The sequence below is a fragment of the Salarias fasciatus genome, chromosome 6 (assembly GCF_902148845.1).
Source record: "Salarias fasciatus chromosome 6, fSalaFa1.1, whole genome shotgun sequence".
Classification (NCBI taxonomy): Eukaryota; Metazoa; Chordata; class Actinopteri; order Blenniiformes; family Blenniidae; genus Salarias; species Salarias fasciatus.
This window is the reverse complement of record NC_043750.1, coordinates 15854745-15877699: the sequence shown is the minus strand read 5'-3', so window position 1 is coordinate 15877699 and position 22955 is coordinate 15854745. Positions and strand designations below refer to the sequence as shown.

The following is a 22955-nucleotide window of genomic DNA, read 5'->3' as shown; positions in this document are numbered from 1 at the left end:
AATACTTCAGTGATAGTTGTTTGAAATCCTCCAAGATCTTGTAATCTTCCAAAAATGGCTTTGAATTGGTCGTGCGTCAAACCAAACGAGGCTGTGATGTCCGCTGGATGAGCGCGGCCGTCCCACGTCACGTGATGCCGGCACGATTCCCACTATTCACGAGTCATTAGTCCTTTAAATGAATCACTGCCTGGGGACTGAACACGAATTGCAGCTCAAATTGCAGCTATTTTCCCTGGTTTTTCATCAGCCCCCCCCCCCCCCCCCCCCCCCCCCCCCCCCCCCCCCCCCCCCTGTTGAAATAAACGAGTGAAATCCCTTCTTCTTTCTCCTAATGCCTTTCTAACACACTCAGGAGTACACCACACCGGATGTAAGTAACACACACACAAACACATCGTCACCTCTGAATCCCTCCACCTCTCGTCCCTGAGCTGGCCTCTGACCTCTGGTCTCAACCACAGTGACCTTTAACCCCTGTGTGACTCCTCGTGTCTTGTTATGTGAAAACAACATAGGATCTACACTTCAGCACACAATGGTTTATGCACCTTTTTCAGTGTGTGTGTGTGTGTGTGTGTGTGTGTGTGTGTGTGTGTGTGTGTGTGTGTGTGTGTGTGTGTGTGTGTGTGTGTGTCGTACCCAGACATCAGGGCTTCTCTTGCATTCAGTGCTGCTGTAACTCTCCTCCCACTCCTTTCTAACAGCCGCCTTGTTCCTTCCTCTGTCGTCTGTGAATTTAGACGTCTCTAGATTTCCCTCCTCCCTCTGTTCCTCCTACCTTCTCTCCTCGTTCTTACTATTGCTCACACCTCTCTCATTGCTACAGTTTCTTCCGAACCACTTGGCAGCATCTTCAAATTAATTTTTTTTTTTTAACTTTCCTCGAATTTTTATCTTCTTTTAGTTTCAGCTGGCTTCAATTCCCGTTTTCTTTTTCTGTTTTTCTCTCTTCTTTCATTCATCAGCTCTACGTTCATTTCCTTTTTTAGACCTTCCTCAAATCTCTTTTTTTTCTCTCAGTTTCATCATCCACGGTCCCTTTTCTTCTTCTAGCTTTCCTTTTCCCCATAACCTCTCTTCCTTTTTGACATCCTTTCTAACCTTTCCCCCTCTCTTCTTTTCATCCCTTCTTCTAAAGAGCAAAGTAATGCAGAGTAAAATCCTACTTTGACAACCACCTATACTTCTGTCATTTGTTTTTCCTTGTAATCCTCTCCGCCTAATCCCCTTTTTCATCCATCTTACGTTCTGTCTCCAGCCTTTTGATCCTCTTCTTTTTTCTGAGTGTTTCCTCTCCTCTCCTCCTCCTCTTCTTCCTCCTCCTGCTCCTCCTCCTCCTCCTCCTCTCCCTCAGTCTTCCCACCCCTGTGTTCCAGCGGAGGAGCAGTCAGTCAGCAGGTTGTTCCTTTGTGCTTGATCTAACCATGTGGCTGCCAGGTTCCTATAGTGGAACATGGTTCTGTCAAGCACCATGGAACGGCCCTGCAAAACCCTGCAGCATGGCCCAGGCGCAAGAGACAGCACACTTCCTGTCACTCCCCACAAAACTGTGTGCGTGTGTGTGTGTGTGTATGTTTGTGTGTCTGTACAGTATGATCGATGATGGTGTGTGAAGCTTTTTTCTGCTGTGATCTCATTTTAGACGCTGTTTTATTCATGCTGTGGTTTCTTACACTAACAGTTTCCTTGTAGTTTGACAGGACAGAAAACTCCAATATGTACTGTGTGTGTGTGTGTGTGTGTGTCCTGTAACTTGGCTCCTCAAAGGCCGTGATACACATGCTTGCATTTTGATGTGATGCTATTTGGGGGAAAGTGTGCATATGATTATAATCAACTCATAATCAGATCATAAGTTTTTGAAATTCCCACTCTGAACTAAAGCAGCACACACCCGCGGCATTATTTTAAAATTCCTCCATTGTATCACGGCCTTCACGTCAGCCGGGCGCAGTGTTTTTTGTTGAAACCATTTCCAGTAAACGCTGGGGTTGGACCGTCCTGAAGCCGTTCAGTGATGTTGTGGTTGTGATTGTGACCAGGTACTGAGGATTACCGCAGCAAGCTGGGAGGGGACTGCTTCGCCGACTTGGCCTGCCCTGAGAAGTGCCGCTGCGAGGGCACCACGGTGGACTGCTCCAACCAGAAACTCACCAAAATACCCGATCACATCCCTCAATACACGGCTGAACTGTGAGTCACGCTTTGTTTGTCAGCTGCACTGTAGCTTGTGGGGTAAATAAGAAACCTCTTTTCACTTTAGATCTCCTCCTGCCTAATCTCTCTCTCTCTCTTGTTTTTTAAACCGTTGTCCTTTGTTTTTGTCTCTGACCACCTCTTGTTCCCCTCTGTTCTCAGGCGCCTGAACAACAATGAGTTCACTGTGCTTGAGGCGACGGGGATCTTCAAAAAGTTGCCCCAGCTGAGGAAAATGTGAGTCAGACATACGAACTTGACAGAAAATCCAATTCAGGTCACACGCGACACTAATTGCCGACCCGCTCTTTTGAAATTTAAATGATCTATACGTTTCTACTTTTCCTCCCTCTCGTCTCTGTTTACCTTGCCGCCTCGCCTCTCACTCCCGGCAGTAACCTGAGTAATAACCGTATCACCGACATCGAGGAGGGGACGTTTGAAGGAGCCTTAGGGGTCAACGAGCTCATCCTGACCTCCAACAGACTGGAGAATGTACACCACCGCATGCTGAAGGGACTCAGTGGCCTCCGCACACTGTGGGTACACACACAGACACACACACACACACACACATTTCAGTGCGTATGCTTCAACTACACCTGCAATATTCAAATACGCTCCCCCATACTGCGACATTGACCACACAAAATTATCTCTGCATGCATAATTCATGGATTTTCCTCTAAATTACTCTACATTTTTCCCCATTTGTGTGTGTGTAGTATGCTGAGAAGCAATCGGATCAGCTGTGTGAGTAACAGCAGCTTCGTGGGATTGAGTTCGGTGCGTCTTCTGTCACTTTACGACAACCAGATCACCTCCATGAACCCCGGCGCCTTCGACACTCTGCACTCCCTGTCCACGTTGTGAGCATGAACAGGATACTATTTTTTTTAAAATAAAACTCTAAATAACTCCAGAACAGAAACATCAAATCCATCTGTTCTTCAGAAACCTGCTGGCCAATCCATTCAACTGTAATTGTCACCTGGCGTGGCTCGGCGATTGGCTGAGAAGGAAACGCATCGTCACCGGTAACCCTCGCTGCCAGAGCCCCTACTTCCTGAAGGAGATCCCCATCCAGGACGTTGCTGTCCAGGATTTTGCCTGTGAGGATGGTGAGTGATGGATCGAGTGGTAGAAAGTTCGCTCTGAACTCTGAAGCATAAAATCAGCATGTCTGACAGATGCTCTGGGATTCACGGTCCCTTTGCCCTCAGGTAACGACGAGAACAGCTGCTCTCCGGTGCTCAGGTGTCCAGCAGAGTGCTCCTGTCTGGACACGGTGGTCCGCTGCAGCAACAAGGGTCTCACCACGCTGCCTAAAGGCCTCCCCAAGGAGACCACCGAACTGTGAGTCTCAGAATATACAAGCTGTGAAATGTCTCGGACCAGACCGTTTCTATCTTTATCTAGAGTGTCTATGATCATAAAACCAGTGGGGAACCAGCAGAGAACATGCTTCTCAGCAGCACATCTGCTAAAGGATAAGCTGATGTTCATCCCACTTCAAACACGGCATCGTAAATCGTATTGTTTGTGTTAAATCGATCTATTAGCATATTCCTTTTGGAGAATATTGTGCATTCTGCGTTGCGAAATCACAACACAATAGTAAAATTAGCAGTAAAATCCTCATATGCAGAAGAACAAAACTTCCTAGTTTAGTGTATGTAAGGGCTTTGAAAGTGGAGATTTGTTTTTCAAGGTATTATAATGAAGTTGTAAAATGACCGCAGCAGGGGAAGTTTTATCTAACAGCTTAGAAGTTTCATTTTATTTACCTCTAGTGTTTCAGCTCATAAAAACACATTTACACAGACATGCTGTCCTCGCATCATTAGATTTTGGTCTCAGAGTATCTGAAAGCCTTTTCAGCCGTTTTCTCTTGTTTATAGGGTCTTTGCATAAGCCGAAAATTGTTTGAAAAACAACACACTGCGTCACACAAGCCCCAAACTACGGCACATGGAGTATTTTACTTTAGGAAATCATCTGCAATCTCACATTGGAAAAAAGGCCTGATGGCAAGATGAATAAAAGCCATAAATGAAGCATCAGACGGAAGGATTTGTGGCACTAAGTGTCATTTCACTGTTTCTCCTGTGAGGAACGTGGTTCTTCCAATATTATCAAAGACTTAATTATTATACTGGATTAAAAGCACATCGTCACAAAGTGAAGGGGATAGGATAAGTCTCTGTGTGTGTGTGTGTGTGTGTGTGTGTGTGTGTGTGTGTGTGTGTGTGTGTGTGTGTGTGTGTGTGTGTGTGTGTGTGTGTGTGTGTGTGTGTGTGTGTGTGGGAAGGAGAGACGCCTGTGGGGATATTAAGCTGCAGTGTTTATTATGGCTGTAGCAGTAATGACTGCGCACAGAGCGAGATATGAGAAATTTCCCACATGGTTAAAACTTCATTTTCAGCCTTCATATTTTATCTTTCTCTCCAATCTTCCTCCTACATCTTTCATATATATTCTCTCCCTCTCTTTTTGTCTCTCTCATTCTCTCTCTCTCTCTCTCTCTCTCTCTCTCAGGTATTTGGACGGCAATCACTTCACTCAGGTTCCTGTGGAGCTTTCCAATTACAAACACTTAACGCTCATGTAAGTGGCGTCCTTCTGACCTTAGCAAACAGATTTTACAATCAAATCACAAGATCAAAAAGCTAGACTTTATTCTCTAATAATCAGCATTGTGACTTTGCCTGAACTTCCTTCCTCCTGCTTTTAAAGACCGAAACTAACACACTGTCTGACCTCTGTGTGACTGATGTGGACGTAACAGTATTATTACTTTCCCAATGATTTTTGCATAGTCTGTGTGTATGTGTGTGTGTGTGTGCGTGTGTGTGCAGGTTTGATTTCCTGTGCATGTGACGGTGCTGCCTGTGTGTGTTTTATGTCTCTGTTGTTGTTTTCTTTTCAGTGATTTGAGTAACAACCAGATCAGCACGTTGTCCAACCACAGCCTCAGTAACATGTCTGAGCTGCTTACCCTGTGAGTCTGGCTTTACATCAGTCCGTGTGTGTGTGTGTGTGTGTGTGTGTGTGTGTGTGTGTGTGTGTGGTAAGGTAGATTTATTTTTTTATTGCATCCTGTCAGTATAAGGCCACTGATAGATGAACCTGTTAAGCTGAAGCTGTACTCCTGTTTGACTGCTGGAAAAAATATGTTTTTTGAATCAGCAGGTTGTTTCCATACCTAGAATTGTACCTAAATTACAAAAAAAAAAAAAACCTGGGCCATTAACAAAATGCATCTAAAATAAAGGTTTTTAAATAGAGAATGGCCACTTGGAGTGTGAGATGTCTGTGCTGGTAGATTATGTGTGTGTGTGGATGGATGTGTTAATCGTACTGTGTCGGTTTGCTGCTTTGCCTGCTTTTTTTCAGTCTGATGTGGACCTACACAGGATTGCTTGCTTTGTTGCATTTGAAAACTCGTGGAAGAGAATTGTTAAATTTGACACCTTGCTGCTTCTGTGTGTGAAGAATCCTGAGCTACAACAGGCTGCGATGCATCCCGGTGAGGGCGTTCGACGGGCTCAAGTCTCTCCGTTTGCTGTGAGTAACTCTGCTGACACCGGCCAAAAGTCAATCAGGCTTTTATTATTCATATTCCTGCCCTTTTTTTTCATTTATTTCCTTCTGTTTTATTAATATTTTTTCAGGTCTCTTCACGGTAACGACATATCACTGATACCTGAGGGAGCCTTCAAAGATCTGTCATCGCTTTCTCACCTGTGAGTAACACTGGGGCAGGACTTATATCCTGGAGCACTATTTGAACGATAGAGGAGACCGTGGCTAAATTCTGGAAGATGATCGCTTCTAATTTCTTAGAGATGTTTCTGATTAATTTGACCTTTTTGTCCACTACATGAATTTTCTATGATTGTTTTTCTAACCTGTGAGTAACCGTTATAAAATGAATCAGATCAATGTTAGCTAGCCTCGCTGTGAGGTGGGCTGTGGTCTCTAATTGTGCAAATATTATTTTTTCTCAGTAAAACTGTACTTATCTAACATCTGTATGTATTCTACAAGTCTGTTTTGTTCATTTGATATCTTCAGCAACAAGAAAGTATTGTGCAGCTCGCCTTTTCTCCTTTTTTATCTTTTATCGAACTTAAGTTTTACGTCTCAGCATGTCTGATTATTTTTATTTTCTTTTTTCTTGTACTGGCAATAGATACAAACATTACCGTCAACAATAAAAAAACAGTAATACCTTTAAGAGCTGAAGCACAACAAGATCATTTTAGAATAAATAGCAGTACATAGCATGGCGTCCTCTGAGCATTGCGGTGTTGTGTTATTGTTAGAGGCTGAAAATACACTCTTATTAGAGTTATTTCCTTTGTTAAATAATGAATTTCGGAAGAAGTTTTTCAAACTTGTTCATTACAACAAAGACTTTACAGCAAAGACCACCCACTGTGGCTGGGATCCATTGCACAGAAACATTCACGGTGTCATGAAGAGATATTCTGACAGGCAGCGAGTAACTCAGGAGACAGAACTGATGTAACCATGCTGAAGGGTTGGCTTCATACACCCAACACCTATTACTTTGCTGAACAGTTCACTGATTTGAGCAGAATAACATAAAAAAAATAGGCAGTATGTACAGAGAGCACAGTGGGTAAACACATCAGGGACCCACCAGTGATAGATGGAAGAGAAGGATGACAACAACTTCAGTTACCTGCTGGCAGGGAGGTGAGCACACTGGGCGCTCACCGAGATCAGCACCATGGACAGCGCTTGAGATAAACCGCTTGCTTTTTTTCAAACTTTTCAACACGCTGCAGACCACTGAGGCAGAAGGGAAAACAAAACAGATGAAGTTCATTTAAGAAGCCTTTGGGAGACTTAAACTTTTTATTGTAACAGCTCAAAAAGACACTCATAAGAAAGAACAGCATTTATTATTTTTCTGTAAAAGACTGCTTTGAACTGTTAAGCAGTAATGTGCAAATGCAGGGAATCATTAGTTGTCATCATAAAATGTGCTCAATAAGAGAGATAACATTAGAAAAAAACAACAAAAAATAGTTTTGTTTTTGTTTTTTTAAAATTGAAATGTAGGATTTGTAGAAATTTTTGTAGAAATTGTAGGATTAAGATGTTTTATTGCTTTTTTACATATGTTTCTTTATACTTTGGCTCTGCAGCGCAGCACACTGTGTCAGACGCCAAGCCTTTCCCAACACGACTGAACGCCGCTCTCTCTCTCTCTCTCTCTCTCTCTCCCCCGTCGACCGGCAGCGCTCTGGGTGCCAATCCTCTGTACTGTGACTGCCACATGCAGTGGCTGTCAGACTGGGTGAAGAGCGGCTACAAGGAACCTGGCATTGCTCGCTGCGCCGGGCCTGGAGACATGACCGACAAATTACTCCTCACAACTCCCTCCAAGAAGTTCACCTGCACAGGTAAACAAGCACAAGACCGCGGCACAGCTACACAACAGCACCTAGCAAACTGTTGTTAGTGACACTTCACAAGAGACCACAAGTTGCCAATTAAAAATTACACTGTGAAAACCATGTATTGATCTAAACGTTTTCTTGATGGTTTTTTTTGTTTTTTTGTTTTTTTTTCCCAATAACCATCTCTGTTTTTGTTTTTTTGTTTGGAGACTTATTTTTTTGGCTATTTAATGAGATCCTTGTTAGAAAAGCTTCCCTTTCTTCTGAATAAATTGCAATAAAACAAGTTTTATATAGAACTATAGTCATACTTATGTGCTTTTTTGATTTGCATTTTCTCTTTAAATCAGTAAACATTTGCCCCTTCTTGCATTTGATCACTAAATATCTACATTTTTATAATATTTCAATGTGTTAAGTTGGTTTATATGCATTTATTTGTGCTAATGATCATGGCTGTCACTCTGATCACCACTGTATACATTGTTTTCACTACCCTGGAATAGATGCTATTGAATGTAATTAACCCAGTGAACTTGCTTGAGCATGATTGTGGCTGCAACAATTCATTGCAAAACTGCTGCTGGCTGTTGACTTAACCTTTAAACCTTCTTATATGACATTAACTCTGAACACATGACTGAAACCTATTTTTGACCTAACCGAACTGACGCACTGTAGAAGTCCCCGGGCCTTGTGGTTTTCTGGTGCCAGGTAAAGTAGTCCATCATATCCCACTACTGTCTCCTCAGTCCCAGATCCCCCCGTCTAGGACAGCCCGTGCCCGTTTCTCCTCTCCCTTCTTTACCTCGACCAGACCGAAAAGCCGTGCTTCCCCTCCAGTCCTCGTGTCCTGACCGACCTCCTGCTCGTCTTCTGAGCGTTAAATGTTGGCGTATTGATCTTCACAGCTGCTTATGTGTTTGTCTTCTGTAAATATCCTGCAACAGAAAATGTCAGCTTTCTCATCTTGTACTCAATAAATGAATCAATGAAGCTTTATTTCAGAGCGTTAACTTCTGTCTTGGATGACCTCTGGAATTTAGAAATGTTGTGGTAGCTCTTCATCTTTACATTTCCTCTAATGCTGCGGTGCTTTGCCCTCACTGCCTTCGCAAAACATCTCTTGCTCAGTATCGGTGCATTTGATTGATGCATTGAACTTGAAAAGAGAAACTGAAATCATAATGTTTGCACTCAGCATTTACATGGACGGCATGTCCATTTTCAAACGTACACCTCAGTGCTTGTCATATCAGTTATGTTTAATTGATTGTATCAAATTATTGCAGGGTGTAAGGATTGCAGTACCAGTTTAAGAACAGTATACCAGTGAATGGGATGAGGCAACAGGATTTTTCAATCAGTAAATCTGTCAATTTTAACTCAAGAACTCCATTTATTGTATCTAATTGTTCAACTACAGTGTTAATTTATGCCTTTTTTAACTTAAATATCAATCAACAACATTTTAGGGTATTTCAAAGAGTAAAGAGTTAATTGTCTTTCAAAATGCTTCGCAGAAGATGTAAAAAGATAAAACCATGTAACTTGTCTGCAAGGCTCCCACTCAAGTTTATTTTACTAATCATTGCTTCTTTGTTATGGAAAACTTTCAACTTTATCTACTTCAGTTTAAATTACAGAAGAGTAACAACCACATACTGTATCATGGCTATGTCTCTGACCTGTGGAGAAAAAGCTGACATTTGAAGGTGCACGGTGTTTACATTCCAGATGATATGCATCCCGTCACCTGTGTGGATTCAGACTCATGCACAGTATTATAACATGTCAATCATCTCCTGCGTGTGTGTTGTTTGTGTGTGTGTTGGTGCTTCACACAGGCCCAGTGGATATCAGTATCCAGGCTAAGTGTGACCCCTGCCTGTCGAATCCCTGCAAAAATGACGGCACATGCGCCAACGACCCCGTGCATTACTACCGCTGCAGCTGCCCCTATGGATTTAAGGTACATGTCACACACAGGTGAAAGAAACCCAAAAAGGGCCCTGTATAGCTGCTCAAGCTGTGTCTCTTCACCTCTAAGTGGTGTACAGAAAAGAGTTTTCAGTCATTGGTTTGATACCTGCAGGAGAAATACATTAGCAGATGAATGCAGCCCCCGTTTTACCTTTGTACACTCATACAATACAAATTTCCACATTCAGTAGGCACACAGAGAGATAGATCTTATTCCCGCGTCAGTCAGATGAATACATTTGTGAAGGTTCTGGATGAGGAGAGCATGGGAATGAGAAAAAACTATTTCTAAGACAACTGATGCAATACATGGCAATTATAGGACGCTGTTGCTCGTTGAAACCTGTGAGTGTGTGCGTGCGTGCGTGCGTGCGTGCGTGCGTGCGTGCGTGTTTCTGACTTCTGGTCGAACTGTAGAGTAGTACAGCCACAATACTTGTAAGATGATGTTTGGTAAAAGCGATCCCGGAAACAAAAACAAAAAGGAAAATTCTGATGTTTCCTATCTTTAGGTGTATTTTCTGTTTGCTGAGAGACTTTTTGTGTGTCTGTGTGTGTGTGTGTGTGTGTGTGTGTGTGTGCAGGGACAAAACTGCGAGGAGCCCATCCACGCCTGCATCAGTAACCCGTGTCAGAACGGCGGCACATGTCATCTGAAGGAAGGAGAAGGGAGCAACTTTTGGTGAGAGGCTTTCGAAACTTGTTTCAAACTCAGCAGCATTCACTTGTTACTGTGCTGTTGACTCTGATATCACACACTCATATCTACTCTTTTTGTCTCAAACAGTTTCAAAGTTTATTGAAATGCTCAAAACTGTCTGACATTTCTGTATTTATCACCTCAAAGTCTTTATTGCAGACTTCAGCGATGGGTTTTTGAAAGGCTTAGTTCTACCTGACAGAGGGAAGGTTTGGAAATGTCACCTTGCAGCCATTTATCTGGACTCGGGATTTCTTGGGTTGTGTTGCATCACTTCTGAGAACTCCTTTAAAGCTCAGTCTCCTCTGAGTGTCTCAGCTTCGCTCACATTGATCTGGGTTATTATTTCTGACAATGTTTCTTGAATTTGGGTACGAGCACATCTAAAACTCTGACATTCCCTGAAGATAATTCTGCTGTCATATATTAATTAAAAATGTATGTTCAGTGAAGCACATGCATCCTACAAATAAGCTCACCGTTGTGTAATTGTAATAGAGTTGTGACACATGAACTGAGTCGACAACATTGTGTGAGTCAGTCTAAGCAGACAAAAATACATCAAATTTATTAGAAATACAGGTTGATCTTCCAAGCATACCTATCATTATTACTCATTTTATAATAAAAACCACTTTCTTTAACATGATTCTGTCTAAAAGCCATGGTGAAGCTAACACACTGCTTTTGTAAATCTTATTCTGGATTGTTTTCAGTCTACAGATTCCAAAAGACTCAAGAAAGAAACAAACCGAACTCGGTCTCAGAGTTGTTGATTGTTGACGAAGGTTGGCTCACCAAAAATGCAAACAATTTAAGTGCAGTTTTAAGCTGTTCTGAGTTCCCAGTTGCTTCAAATAATCAGAGTAATTCAGAAAGTTTACCAAAAAAATAAATTTACAAGAGATACAGTCAGTTAGCTGTACATTATTGAAAAGTGTAGTAGAATATGGTGAATAAATACATTTATTTACTTTACAGATCATGAGAGAATAGTGTGTTTACATGCTGTATCCTTCATTATTGGAGCTTAACAGGCAATTTCATTATACATTGAATAATGACAATTAAAAACCGTTCCAATGCTGAAGTTTGTCTGTAAAGTATCATTAAACAATCACATGCAGTCGAATGTTTATGCTGTCAACGATCACACATCACATTTTGGTTGTGTCGGAATTACCAAAAACGCACCGGAGATGTGAAAATTGTCAATATGAAGGCCCATCAGTAACGAGAGGTGTCATTGAATCTACGGGCGGTAAACGCCTCAGGGGAGCGTTTTGTTTATGGAGTGTCTCTGAGGTGAAGGGTCTGCTCTGAGAATCCGGTTCTCTTCATTACGCTCTTTAGCATTAACACCTGCTAACGCCGGTCTGCCTGTTCCATAAAGATTTACAACCACCTTTCAAATGATCAGTCCTTCCTGACACCACAGCTTCACCGTTTTCTCCTTCTTTCTCCCGCCCTCTCCTTGTCTGTTCTGTTGCTTTTTCTTGTCAGTTTCTTCCTGTATCTCCACTTTTCTCCGCTTTCTTCTGCGTCCCTGGTGTAGAGGGTGAAATATTCATCGTGAAGAGCCGTCGCTGACTGTATAATGAGATATTAATCCACCTGAGTGTGTGCCGCATAAGAGCTCTTTATTAGACCCATAATATAGCGCCCTCGATGTTGCGTGTGTGTGTGTGTGTGTGTGTGTGTGTGCGCGCGCGTGTGCGCAGTAATAAAGCTGAGTAGTAGCTACAGAGCCAAGGCACGCTCACGTTAACAGAATAATGACTCTCTTCTAGGGATATGTAGATGGAGCTGACACTGCTGTTATGAACGAGCTGCATGCATAAACAGTGTGTGTTTGGATCATCACTCAATGAACGATCGCTTTCCTTTAAGGAGAAAAAAGGCAGATTTTTCTTTCCTCGGGTATATTTGAAACTTATTTTTCTTCTTTGATGCATCGTCCACAACCACAAGCTGACAGTAAATGGACACGCACGGACGTGTGCAGAACCTTTTATTTGTCCTTCTATCAGCTCCAAGGGAATCAAACAGAGACGTGTGTCAGATACAAGACTGAGATGCCTGTCGTGGTCTTTATTTTGCTACATGTTTAAATATTTTTGTGTCGCTGTCTTTCTCTGTCATTTTTATCCTCTTTCCTGCATGAACTCTCGCCAAACTTCTGTGACAAGCGGCCGAGTGGCCGTGGTGTAATTGTTTCCTCTGTGTGCGCCACGGGCGAGTTCGATATACAGATTTTGCAGATAATCTAAAAATTAAATGCAACAAGAAATCTAATGTTTGATTAGTGATTAGTGAGTTGAGAAAATAGAAGGAAGTTTCCTGACAGTCAACCAATCAATCGGTAGTCATATCATCATGTTTTCAGGGTATAAAATTTGTTTTTTTCTTGTGATTCATAACTCTGTGTGTGTATGTGTGCATGTGTTATCTCAGGTGTGTGTGTCCGGAGGGCTTCGAAGGCGACGCGTGCGAGATCAACATCGACGACTGTGAAGACAACGACTGCGAGAACAACTCCACCTGCGTCGACGGGATCAACAACTACACCTGCATGTGCTCACCTGAGTACACAGGTAACACGCTTCACCAGACAGCGGGAAAACCAGAGGCTGTCCCTGGATACCAATGAATTTTTTGTATTTCTTTGATTTCATAGGAATAACTTAGAGAGAAATACCCCTTCTTGACCATTTGTCCATCATTTTAGAAATGAAGGCTCTGTCCATTAATGTCTGCAAGAACACAAGAACACAGAGCTCCAGATTGTTTTCAGCCATAGGAAACCGCCTCAGCTGAATCCTTTCTCTATAAGTGGATGTGTCCATTTTGTCATGGTACAATATGAGTCACATTTACCTGGAAAATATCTAATCATGTTCCAGACTATAAAAAGAAACTATACACAGGTTCTTCTTCCAGCACTTTCCATTTTTCCTCCTAATGTACCGACTGTAGTTTCCATCTGAGATATTTAATGGCTCTAATATGTTTATCGAGAGAATAAACTCCACTTTCTAACAGAACATCTAATCTCTCCACTGTGACTTCACAAACTGAGGGTCTTTTCTCCGCATTCAATCCACGGTTTATTTGACTAACACTGGCTCGTTGCTACTTGTTTGTCTGCTTTTGCATTGTGCTAACCATCTCTGACTGCTAACCTTTGTGGCGGTGTGTTCTCTCTGCTGTCCTGTGTCTCTTCTCCTGTCTCGCTCTGCTTTTTATCATCTGTCATCTCTTCTGTGGTTTCAGCTGCTACCAATGAGGTGGAGAGAGGTTAGTCTGTTCTTCCCTCTGTCCCTTTCGTCCCTCTGTCCTCCCTTCTTTCCTGACTTCCTTCATTTCCTGCGCTTTATCCATGTGACCCTGAAATCCGACATTCAGCACCACAGATTTTAAACATCCTCTGTCGGGTCTGTGGCTGCACCGCTTGCTGCTTCACGCAAACACATGAGTCCCATCAGAGGTCAGTCTGCTGAAGCTGCAGGAGGGAGCCAGCATTACGCTGTTCACAGAAAGGCATTTTCAGAAAATCTTACACAGTCGCACATAGTGCATTCACTTCTCCTTAAGATGCAGCGAGCGTCATTAAATGTGTGATAATTAAAGGTGTGTTTTGGGAAAAACTGAGTGAACAAATAATTACCCGGGCCACAGGGAGATACGTTAGATTGGCATCAATTTACTGTTGGTTTTGGTCATTTTGTGGACATTTTATGACATTAAGAACAACACAAACACTCTTTGATTTAGTGAAACAATTAAGGAGTGTTCATGTGATCTAACAAAAAATATGAGCCTGCTCCTGATCCCTATTGAAATAATACATTTACTTCTATAATTCGTAAGACATTATGAAGTGTTTTTGCAGACATTTTCAAATGCATCTTCATAGGAAACTTTTCATTGAAGTCTTTTAAAGGTACAGAAGGTGCAGATGATCAGAAAGTTTTAACCGATTGACCATAGTGCAGTGAGTCATTTAGGAATCCGGTCTGTTTGTTCCACAGTGTAAGGAGGAAGAAGCAGCCGGTATTTTTTTTGCTGAAACACTAAATGTGATGAAGACCAAATCGATGGTCGTCACCTGTAAACCTCTTTCCCCCCACTCTCACCTGGCACACATTTTGTCCCACACTAAGTAGCAACTCTTGCTGAATGACAAACTGTGTTATTATTGTGAATGGCTGTTGGGGTCACCAGACTCCCCTCTATTCACGCCACTGAGATACTTTCAATTTGAAATATCTGGTTAGTCTGGTACGGTAGAACTGTTTCAGCTCTTGATTTGCACTAAACCTAAACTTAAGTGACAAAATCATGCTGGGCAAAAGTTTCCCGTGACCTCCAGATTTTTCCATCAATATTTCTCAATCTAATACACTGAGTGCTGCATTTAATGTAATAATTTAAGATCTGACTGGCTAATCGTGTGAGGTGGGGATGACACACAACTGCACCGCCAAACTAATTTTGCCCTAATCTCTGCAGGTTGTGTATTTATTCCCAGAGTGAACTTTCAGTACTCGGGAGGATCCATGTTTTCCCTGATGCTCCGTCAGCGACTCGCTCCCAGTTCAGAGTTTCAGGGAACATGAGGATACACCCGGAAATATCACAGCAGCATGACTTTCCCAACAATGAGATCATTTATCAGAACATTGTGTTGGTCCCGGCCACAAGAGAGTCATCCATCATCAGACGGCACACGCACACACACTCACACACTTGTGAGGCTATGGTACAGACACACACTGCATAATACAAAGAGCAACAGAGAGAGACACACTGTAATCTGAGTCAGAAGTTTGCTTAGATTGTAATTATATCTGTTATTAATGTGATAAAATGTTGTGAATTGATGGTAATATGATTTTCGTATGTTTTTTTGTGTGTGTTTGTGTTTGTAGGTGAACTGTGTGAGGAGAAACTGGACTTCTGTGCCCCAGAGCTCAATCCATGTCAGCACGACTCAAAGTGTATTTTGACCCCTCAGGGGTACAAGTGAGTGGGTGCATGAACACACACACACACACACACACACACACACACACACACACACACACACACATATATATATATAAATACTAAAGTCCTGTAAGATGTGCTATGAGCATTTGTGTACGTGTGTGTGTTTGATCTCAGGTGTGAGTGCACTCCAGGCTATGTGGGTGAGCACTGTGAGCTGGACTTTGACGACTGCGACGACAACAAGTGTCAGAACGGAGGTCAGTGCATCGACGCTGTGAACGGATACACCTGCGTCTGTCCAGAGGGATACAGGTGAGCGACGCCTCCCAGCACCAGCTCACACACGATGACTGTAGTGTTCCAGCCTCCACCAGTTGCTGCTGCTGCATGTTTAATAACACTGACTAGCTTAAGTGAATACAGTCAGCCACATTGTTTTACTGACGTCTGTACATGCAGTTTGTGATATTGCAGGAGCTCCCTCTTCTGGTTCTTTTTTGGAATTGCATCTCATTTGCTCCTGTTGATAGGGCCAATAAGCAATTTATTGTCCAGCATTTTTCCTTATGTCTTAATCATTCAGATATCAAAATATATAAAGTTTATCTCTACATAAAAGCACCAAGCATTTTAAAAAAACAGCCAGTCTACAGCTACAGTACCACAAGTACACCTGAAAAATAAAGAAGAATAAAGATAAAATACTAAAACAGAAAGATTCAGGGGATCAAGTCAATTGAAAATGAAAACAGGAAGAGACTTTGCAGCTTCTTGGTCTAAAGTTCTGTGTTTTCAGCTGCTTTGTCCGTAATGTGGGTGAATATGTGTTTTGCAGCGGGTTATTCTGCGAGTTCTCCCCGCCCATGGTCCTTCCTCGCACCAGCCCCTGCGACAACCACGAGTGCCTCAACGGAGCGCAGTGCGTTGTCGTGGGAACGGACCCTCGCTGCCAGTGTCTCCACGGCTACGAGGGCGAGCGCTGTGAGACCCTCGTCAGCGTCAACTTTGTCCACCGGGAGTCGTACCTGCAGCTTCCCTCCAACCTGCTCTCGCCACAGACCAACATCAGCCTGCAGGTGCATGAAACATTGTTGTTCAACTTCCTTTTTTTTTCCACGGTGACAGTTTGATTTTGATGATGATATGAATTAGAAAGTGAGAATCAAATGAGAAGAAGTGGTAATAGCACCAGCAGACAATCACATAACTCACAGCTTCATGTGTGTTTAAAACGTTCAGCATAGTATCCAGTATCTAGACTTTCCTTGTACAACAAGCCACACTGTAGGAGAGTTGTTGGTTCACACAGACCTGCTGCTGTACCTGCAGATCGCTACGGATGAGGACAGCGGCGTGTTGTTGTATAAAGGGGACAACGATCACATCGCCATGGAGCTGTACAGAGGACGCCTGAGAGTGAGCTACGACACCGGATCCTACCCTCCGTCTGCGATATACAGGTACAGAAACACACGAGCACAAGCACTCACTGATCTCATGTTCACATGGTGGATGGGACAAATGTTCAGATCCTCTCTCTCTCTCTCTCTCTCTCTCTCTCTCTCTCTCTCTCTCTCTCTCTCTCTCTCTCTCAGTGTGGAGACAGTGAATGATGGAAGTTTCCATGCAGTGGAGTTGGTAGCATCAGACCAAACTTTGTCTCTGTCCATCGACGGCGGGCCGCCCAAATCCATCAACTCCATCAGCAAACAGTCCACACTCAATATAGATTCACCACTTTACCTCGGAGGTGAGGACACGAACAAAGATCTGTCATCTTTTTACCTCTGTCTCTGTGTGATTATCTGAAGACAGAGACATCCCAGATATGATGTGAATAATTAATGATTACAAAAGAAACATTTTTAAATTGCACTCTTCAGATTGGTTTTTGTGTGCCATCACATTGCTGTAATTTAAACAATTTCAGAAATAGTAATAAAATGTTTGTCTGTTTTAGTGAAGGCTAAGATAAAACAACACAAGATTTTTTTTTAACAATAAAACAGCGCATGATTTTCAGCACATTTTATGTTTTGTATTTGTATGTCAGCTTTCTTCAAAGTCCAGACATTGATTGTCTCATGCTTCTGCTCAGGGATGCCAGAGCGAGCCTCCGCCTCCGGGGGACTCTCGGCCTTGCAGCATAGCGCAGGCGGGCGCAACGGTACCAGCTTTCACGGCTGCCTCCGTAACCTCTACATCAACGGGAAGCTGCAGGACCTGGCGGCGGGCCTGGGGCCGGGCGCCCCGGGCTCTGGGGCTTCGCAGAGCACCAGCAGACAGTGGCTGGGCCACGGAGTGGAGCCGGGCTGCCAGCCCTGCCAGAGAGGCGCGTGCGTCCAGGGGGACTGCCACCCGACGGGCCACCGGGGCTTCAGCTGCACCTGCCACCCGGGCTGGACGGGGACTCTGTGCGACCAGCAAGTCAGCAACCCCTGCGACGGCAACAAGTCAGTGTGCTCGGAAACTGTGCAAAGCTGTTGACGCTTAGTGTTTCTTTCAGCTTAAAGCTAAAGAGAGTATAACTTCTTCGTCCCTGCCTCCTACAGGTGTATCCACGGGACCTGCCTGCCGATCAACTCCTACTCCTACTCCTGCCGCTGCCAGCCGGGCTTCGCCGGCGTCCTCTGCGACGAGCAGGACCAGGATGCGGCGAACCCCTGCAGTCTGTCCCGCTGCAAACACGGCAGATGCAGAGTGTCGGGCCTGGGCAAAGCGTACTGCGAGTGTAGCAGTGGATATACAGGAGAGGCGTGTGACCGAGGTGAGAAACACACACAGGAGTGTGTGAAGCAGGCTGCTGTCCCTCGTGCTTTTAAATCGTTATCTTAACTGTTTCAACACGTGAACCTCGGGCATGTTTTTCTTTTAACACTCCTGTGCTCTTCTGCTTGGCTTCTTATTAATTATTAACTCTAAATATTTCCGCAGCGTGTGTCTTTCTGTCTAACAGTGCTTATTGTCTCTGTATTAACTCTTCTAACCTGCTGCTTTTCCAACCAAGCGTCTCCCGAGCTTCCTCTTAATCCCACACGAGGGGTTACACAGGTGAGAGTGACTGATGGCTTCAGCTTTTCTTCTCTTTCCACATTGTGTCGTGCGTCTCACACACACACACACACACACACACACACACACACACACACACACACACCGCCCTTCCTCATCTCACCTCTCCGGCTTCAATCATTTCCACCTCATTAGACATTAACTGAATTAGTTCTGTTACAGTCCAGCACCATCAGACCTTTAAATATGAATCAATCATGTTTTCCTAAAGCTTGAATTTTTTATAAAAAACTAGTCCAGGGGTTTATTTCAGTACAGTTCTGTTCCAACAGCTTTATTCATCCTTTATGGACAATTTTGTGGCACCCTCTTCTTTATGCACGCCATCCTTCATGAACTTTCCTCTCCTCCTGAAACGGCATATTTCTCATCCGTCTTCCTGACCTCCTTCCTGATCGTTGTTTTCCGTCTGTTGATGCAGAGGTGGCCTGCCGAGGGGAACGGGTCCGAGATGTCTACCAGAGACAGCAAGGCTACGCGGCGTGCCAAACCCAGGAGAAGGTCTCCCGCCTAGAGTGTCGAGGCAGCTGCCCGGGGGGGGCGGAAGGACCGGGCTCCTGCTGCACCCCCCTTCGCAGCAAACGTAGGAAATACACCTTCCAGTGCACTGATGGCTCTTCTTTTGTCCAGGAAGTGGAAAAAGTTGTCAAGTGTGGCTGTACAAAGTGTTCTTCTTCATAAACAAAAGAAAAAAAAGAAAAAAAAAAAGAGAGCGAGAGAGACAACACCCTCGGCAGATTTCCTCCTCTCCAGATATGTTTGGTGTTCCTGCCCGCCTTACTTGATCCTTGATTCACCCTGAAGAAACTCTCCACAGTGCCCCCACTCCCTCCCCCCACGTCCCTGTTTTTTTTTATCCTGAAAAAAGTTAAAAAAAAAAAAAAAACAAGAGAAACAAAAGGGTTTCTTGTCAGTGCTGGACTGATGATCAATGCTTCCTCGGTGGGGATGTTGAATTGTATTGTAAAGTACAAAAACTGACTTATTTTTTATTATGAAGTGGAGAAAAAGACAGAAAAAAAATGAAAAAAAAAAAAAAAAAACCACGCCAGTTGACTTTTTCCTGACGTCTCCTCCTTTTCGTTGGTGGTGTGAACCACGCTGTCGCTTCCCCGGAGGACCGACGGGTCGCCGACGGACGGCCGACCTCCCGCACCCTGTCTGTGAGTTGTGCGTTTTTTTTAGGAGTGTAACCTTAACTGGTAGTTCCACAGACTCACCACTAAGAGGAGCTGCGTTGAGTGCATGGGAGAAGGCGGGCAGTGATAACTCCCCCCCCCCCCCCCCCCACCACCACCACCACCCTACCCACCTCCCCCCCCCCCCAAACAACACAAGAAAAGCACCACTGTAGTCCTGCAGTCTCCCTCAACACACCTCTTCGACCCTCAGAGACTGTGTGTGTGTGTGTGTGTGAGTGTGTGTGAGAGACCCCACACACAGCGGAGCTCAAGCTTGTGGTATTTTATACAGCTACTGAACGACACACGCATATATATATACACACACACACACACACTCATACACCATATGCACACACGCACACACTCTCATCTGTAGAGTTCAGTATGTTACCTGCCAGGCCAGACACACCACTCTCTGTTCTCCACCCCCAGTCGGTCATGAATGGCAAGTATTTATTGTATCATAAATACCTGTACTTATTCAGTAGATTCCCCATGTATCAATCTGATTCTTTTAATATATATTAATTTATATTTGTCCTTATTTTTGTATTAAAAGACATAATCTGTCAAGATAGCTGAACTAACAAAATTGTGTCATTTATTTTGGTCGAAGAGAAGGTTTCTTTTTTTTTTTTTTTTTTTTTTTTGGATCACTGAAACTATTGTGCTTGCAAGAGACCTTAGTTACATTTTAATCTGCAAATGTGACGTGAAGACATTGTATATTTTTGTCGCGTTTCCTGAGAGTTTGTACTGTGCCATTACCAGAAGGTCTTTATATTAGAGTATAAATGTATAGATAATTTCCCTACCTATGTATTTCACACACAGATCTTGTGAGTAGCATTGACCCTAGAGGATGCTTAGAACTGTTTTTACCTTTTTAACAAATTTATGCTTAAAGAATACTGTGACTTTTTCTAAATGAAACTACTTTGTTAGCCCCCTGGTCTCCGATGTTAACATGTTGCTGCTAAGTTTTTGTACCGTAGACTTGGATCCTGATCTGTATGTTATATAGAAGTTCCTGCTCCTACTGTACTGGGGCACCTTGTGTAACAGATAAATATGTCCTCTTCCCACCTCCACACATGTGCATTGTGCTTTATATTCCCCCTTCTCCATCCCCAGACTAATGTCAGTTCCCTGACTGATGTTTGTTTATTAAACACAATATTTACCTCACACTCCTCATTTTTGCCTTTTTGTCGTGATAAAAGTCAGAAGTCTTCCCCCGATCATGTTGATTTATTAATGGTTTTAAGGGCAATAATGTGAACACAGGAATATTTCATTATTGCGCTGTGCATAAAATCAACAAAACACCAGGAGCTGTGATATTTATTCCGATCCTCACCTTAACCTTCTCTCATCTGTTCTCTGCTAGAAGTTCAACTTTTTAATCTTCCACTGAAGCATTTTTTTGTCTCTGATCTCACATCTCCCCCCACCATCTTTGATTATTAAACCAAAGAAGAAGAGTTTGGCTGTCTCTAAATCTGATGTTGATCTTTTCTGCCTTAATTTTCAGGTTGTTCTATGAAAACCCCAGACCAACGTACCATATTGCAAATATTAGGATTTGTACAACCTTCTACCACATGACCATTTATTTTCGATGTTAGAAATATTGCCCATGACATATCAATATAATCAAACCAGATTTATGTTTGTTGCCTGAGGGCAAAAATGTGCTAAGATGATACAAAAATACTGTGGAGTTTTATTTTTTAAAAGATGAAACACAAATAAGATACGTCATTGAAAAAAAAAAAAGCTTGGTTTCTTACAAAACAAATGATTTATCAATCATTGAAGTGATTTCTGTCCCTCGGGAAGCAGCTGCATCTGGATTTGAAGCAGACGGACAGCTCATTCCAGGTGCTGACAGGATTTTTGGTGTTCCTTTGCTTCCTTCTTTGTTTTCAGCCGTGACAGTTCAGCGGACGATGGCTTCCAGACACACATCAGACACTGGGATTCGGTGTCGTGAACCCTTTTCTTCTCCTTGTCTCCGTTTCTCTCAGTGATTGAAGGAGTTGGACAGCCTCTCCCTGTTCTCTCCCCTTTTACACAGACTGTATTTGATGTACGGTTGTTACATCTATGCCTATATTTAGTTATTTGGTTTAATATTGAACAAAAATGGCCACATGCTTCCCCTGAGGAGAAACTGCTCAATTTTGTTTGATTTTTTTATGTATTTCCTCTGATTTTGACAGGCGTCTTCTCCAGTGTAATATCTGGATTGAGCCACTAGGTTTCGCTGTGTATCAGGTTCACTTTCGGAGCAGCTCTAATTCCCTGGGCCTGTGTCTCTCCCCAGTCTATTTTTAGAGGTTAGGGACGCTGAGGGTCTGGTGGAAGGCTTTTTGACACCTCGCACTAATTAATTCAGCTGTGCTCTACAGGAGGAGAAATGAGAACAGGCAGCCAGCTGTGCACATGTGGACCTGCGTTGGAAATATTTATTTCTTTATTAATAAAGTATTTTGTGTGTTTCTTTTGCCCTTTTCTAATTGTCATTTTAATTCTTGAAGAGATCCTTCATTCAGCTCTTTCACAGTTAGTTTTTTTCTTTTTTACTATTAAGAGTTAGGCATTTTCTTTATTGTATATCAGCACTGCCACCTATAAAGCTATTCGAGTGGAATTCCATTAAAAATTCTTTTAAAAATCAAGTAGATTTTTTTTTTGTTTTATCTTCCTATGTGATAACACTAAATGAGGCCCGATCTTTAATGTTTAGGTTCACCTTAAATTTGATTTATTATTGTTTGTGCTTTCTTTTGTTAAAGAGTAGAAACTAGATTAGAAACATATCAGCATAGTAAAGTATGCGTCTACCAGGCGGTCAACAATCTTGACTGGCACAAAATGTAAAAATCAGAAAGGTTCAGATGTCAGGCTACACTTGTAACCCTAGTCCTGCCGCTGTTGTTTAATAAAGTGGAGAATGATGAAGTTATGTTCACCATGAGAAAGGTGTGTATTCTGGATAGGACCTCTTTGTACAGAGTTTGTGTTCTCTATGCTCCTGTCTGGGGGTTTTCAGGGTACTTTTGACTTTGTCCCACAGATCAACATGCAAACACCCAACAGAAAGGCCCTCCAGAGTGTTAGACTCGACACTGTAGCCCAGCCTTCATGTCACCATGAGTAAGTACAGGTTTAGAAGAATCTAGGTTTCGGGGCCAGCGTCTGATTTCAATGTAAGATCCGCAGCCAAAGGCTACAAATTGTATGTAAGTCTCACTCTCTCTCTCTCTCTCTCTCTCTCTCTCTCTCTCTCTCTCTCTCTCTCTCTCTCTCTCTCTCTCTCTCTCTCTCTCTCTCTGTACACACACACACGAACATACACTTTTATCCTTCACTTCCACTTTGCTC

At 43.0% G+C, this 22955-nt stretch overlaps 1 protein-coding gene across 4 annotated transcripts in view; it reads left to right on the top strand.

Annotated features, from left to right (window-relative positions):
- Nucleotides 1-20753, top strand: part of slit2 (slit homolog 2 (Drosophila)) — a 91352-nt gene extending 70599 nt beyond the window's left edge. For 2 of the 4 annotated variants that reach the window (XM_030093260.1, XM_030093259.1), the window contains 22 exons: nucleotides 2046-2196; nucleotides 2362-2436; nucleotides 2595-2738; nucleotides 2925-3068; nucleotides 3154-3320; nucleotides 3423-3555; nucleotides 4738-4806; nucleotides 5129-5200; nucleotides 5695-5766; nucleotides 5874-5945; nucleotides 7474-7637; nucleotides 9482-9606; nucleotides 10202-10299; nucleotides 12772-12911; nucleotides 15249-15342; nucleotides 15484-15621; nucleotides 16145-16385; nucleotides 16639-16769; nucleotides 16905-17059; nucleotides 17408-17762; nucleotides 17862-18076; nucleotides 18803-20753. In XM_030093260.1, the coding sequence (XP_029949120.1) occupies nucleotides 2046-2196; nucleotides 2362-2436; nucleotides 2595-2738; nucleotides 2925-3068; nucleotides 3154-3320; nucleotides 3423-3555; nucleotides 4738-4806; nucleotides 5129-5200; nucleotides 5695-5766; nucleotides 5874-5945; nucleotides 7474-7637; nucleotides 9482-9606; nucleotides 10202-10299; nucleotides 12772-12911; nucleotides 15249-15342; nucleotides 15484-15621; nucleotides 16145-16385; nucleotides 16639-16769; nucleotides 16905-17059; nucleotides 17408-17762; nucleotides 17862-18076; nucleotides 18803-19062 (3215 nt within the window). In that variant the 3' untranslated portion in view covers nucleotides 19063-20753. Of the gene's footprint in view, nucleotides 1-2045; nucleotides 2197-2361; nucleotides 2437-2594; nucleotides 2739-2924; nucleotides 3069-3153; nucleotides 3321-3422; nucleotides 3556-4737; nucleotides 4807-5128; nucleotides 5201-5694; nucleotides 5767-5873; nucleotides 5946-7473; nucleotides 7638-9481; nucleotides 9607-10201; nucleotides 10300-12771; nucleotides 12912-13590; nucleotides 13615-15248; nucleotides 15343-15483; nucleotides 15622-16144; nucleotides 16386-16638; nucleotides 16770-16904; nucleotides 17060-17407; nucleotides 17763-17861; nucleotides 18077-18316; nucleotides 18361-18802 lie in introns of all 4 variants that reach the window. The other 2 variants (XM_030093261.1, XM_030093258.1) reach the window with 2 other exon arrangements.
- Nucleotides 20754-22955: the final 2202 nt, after the last annotated feature.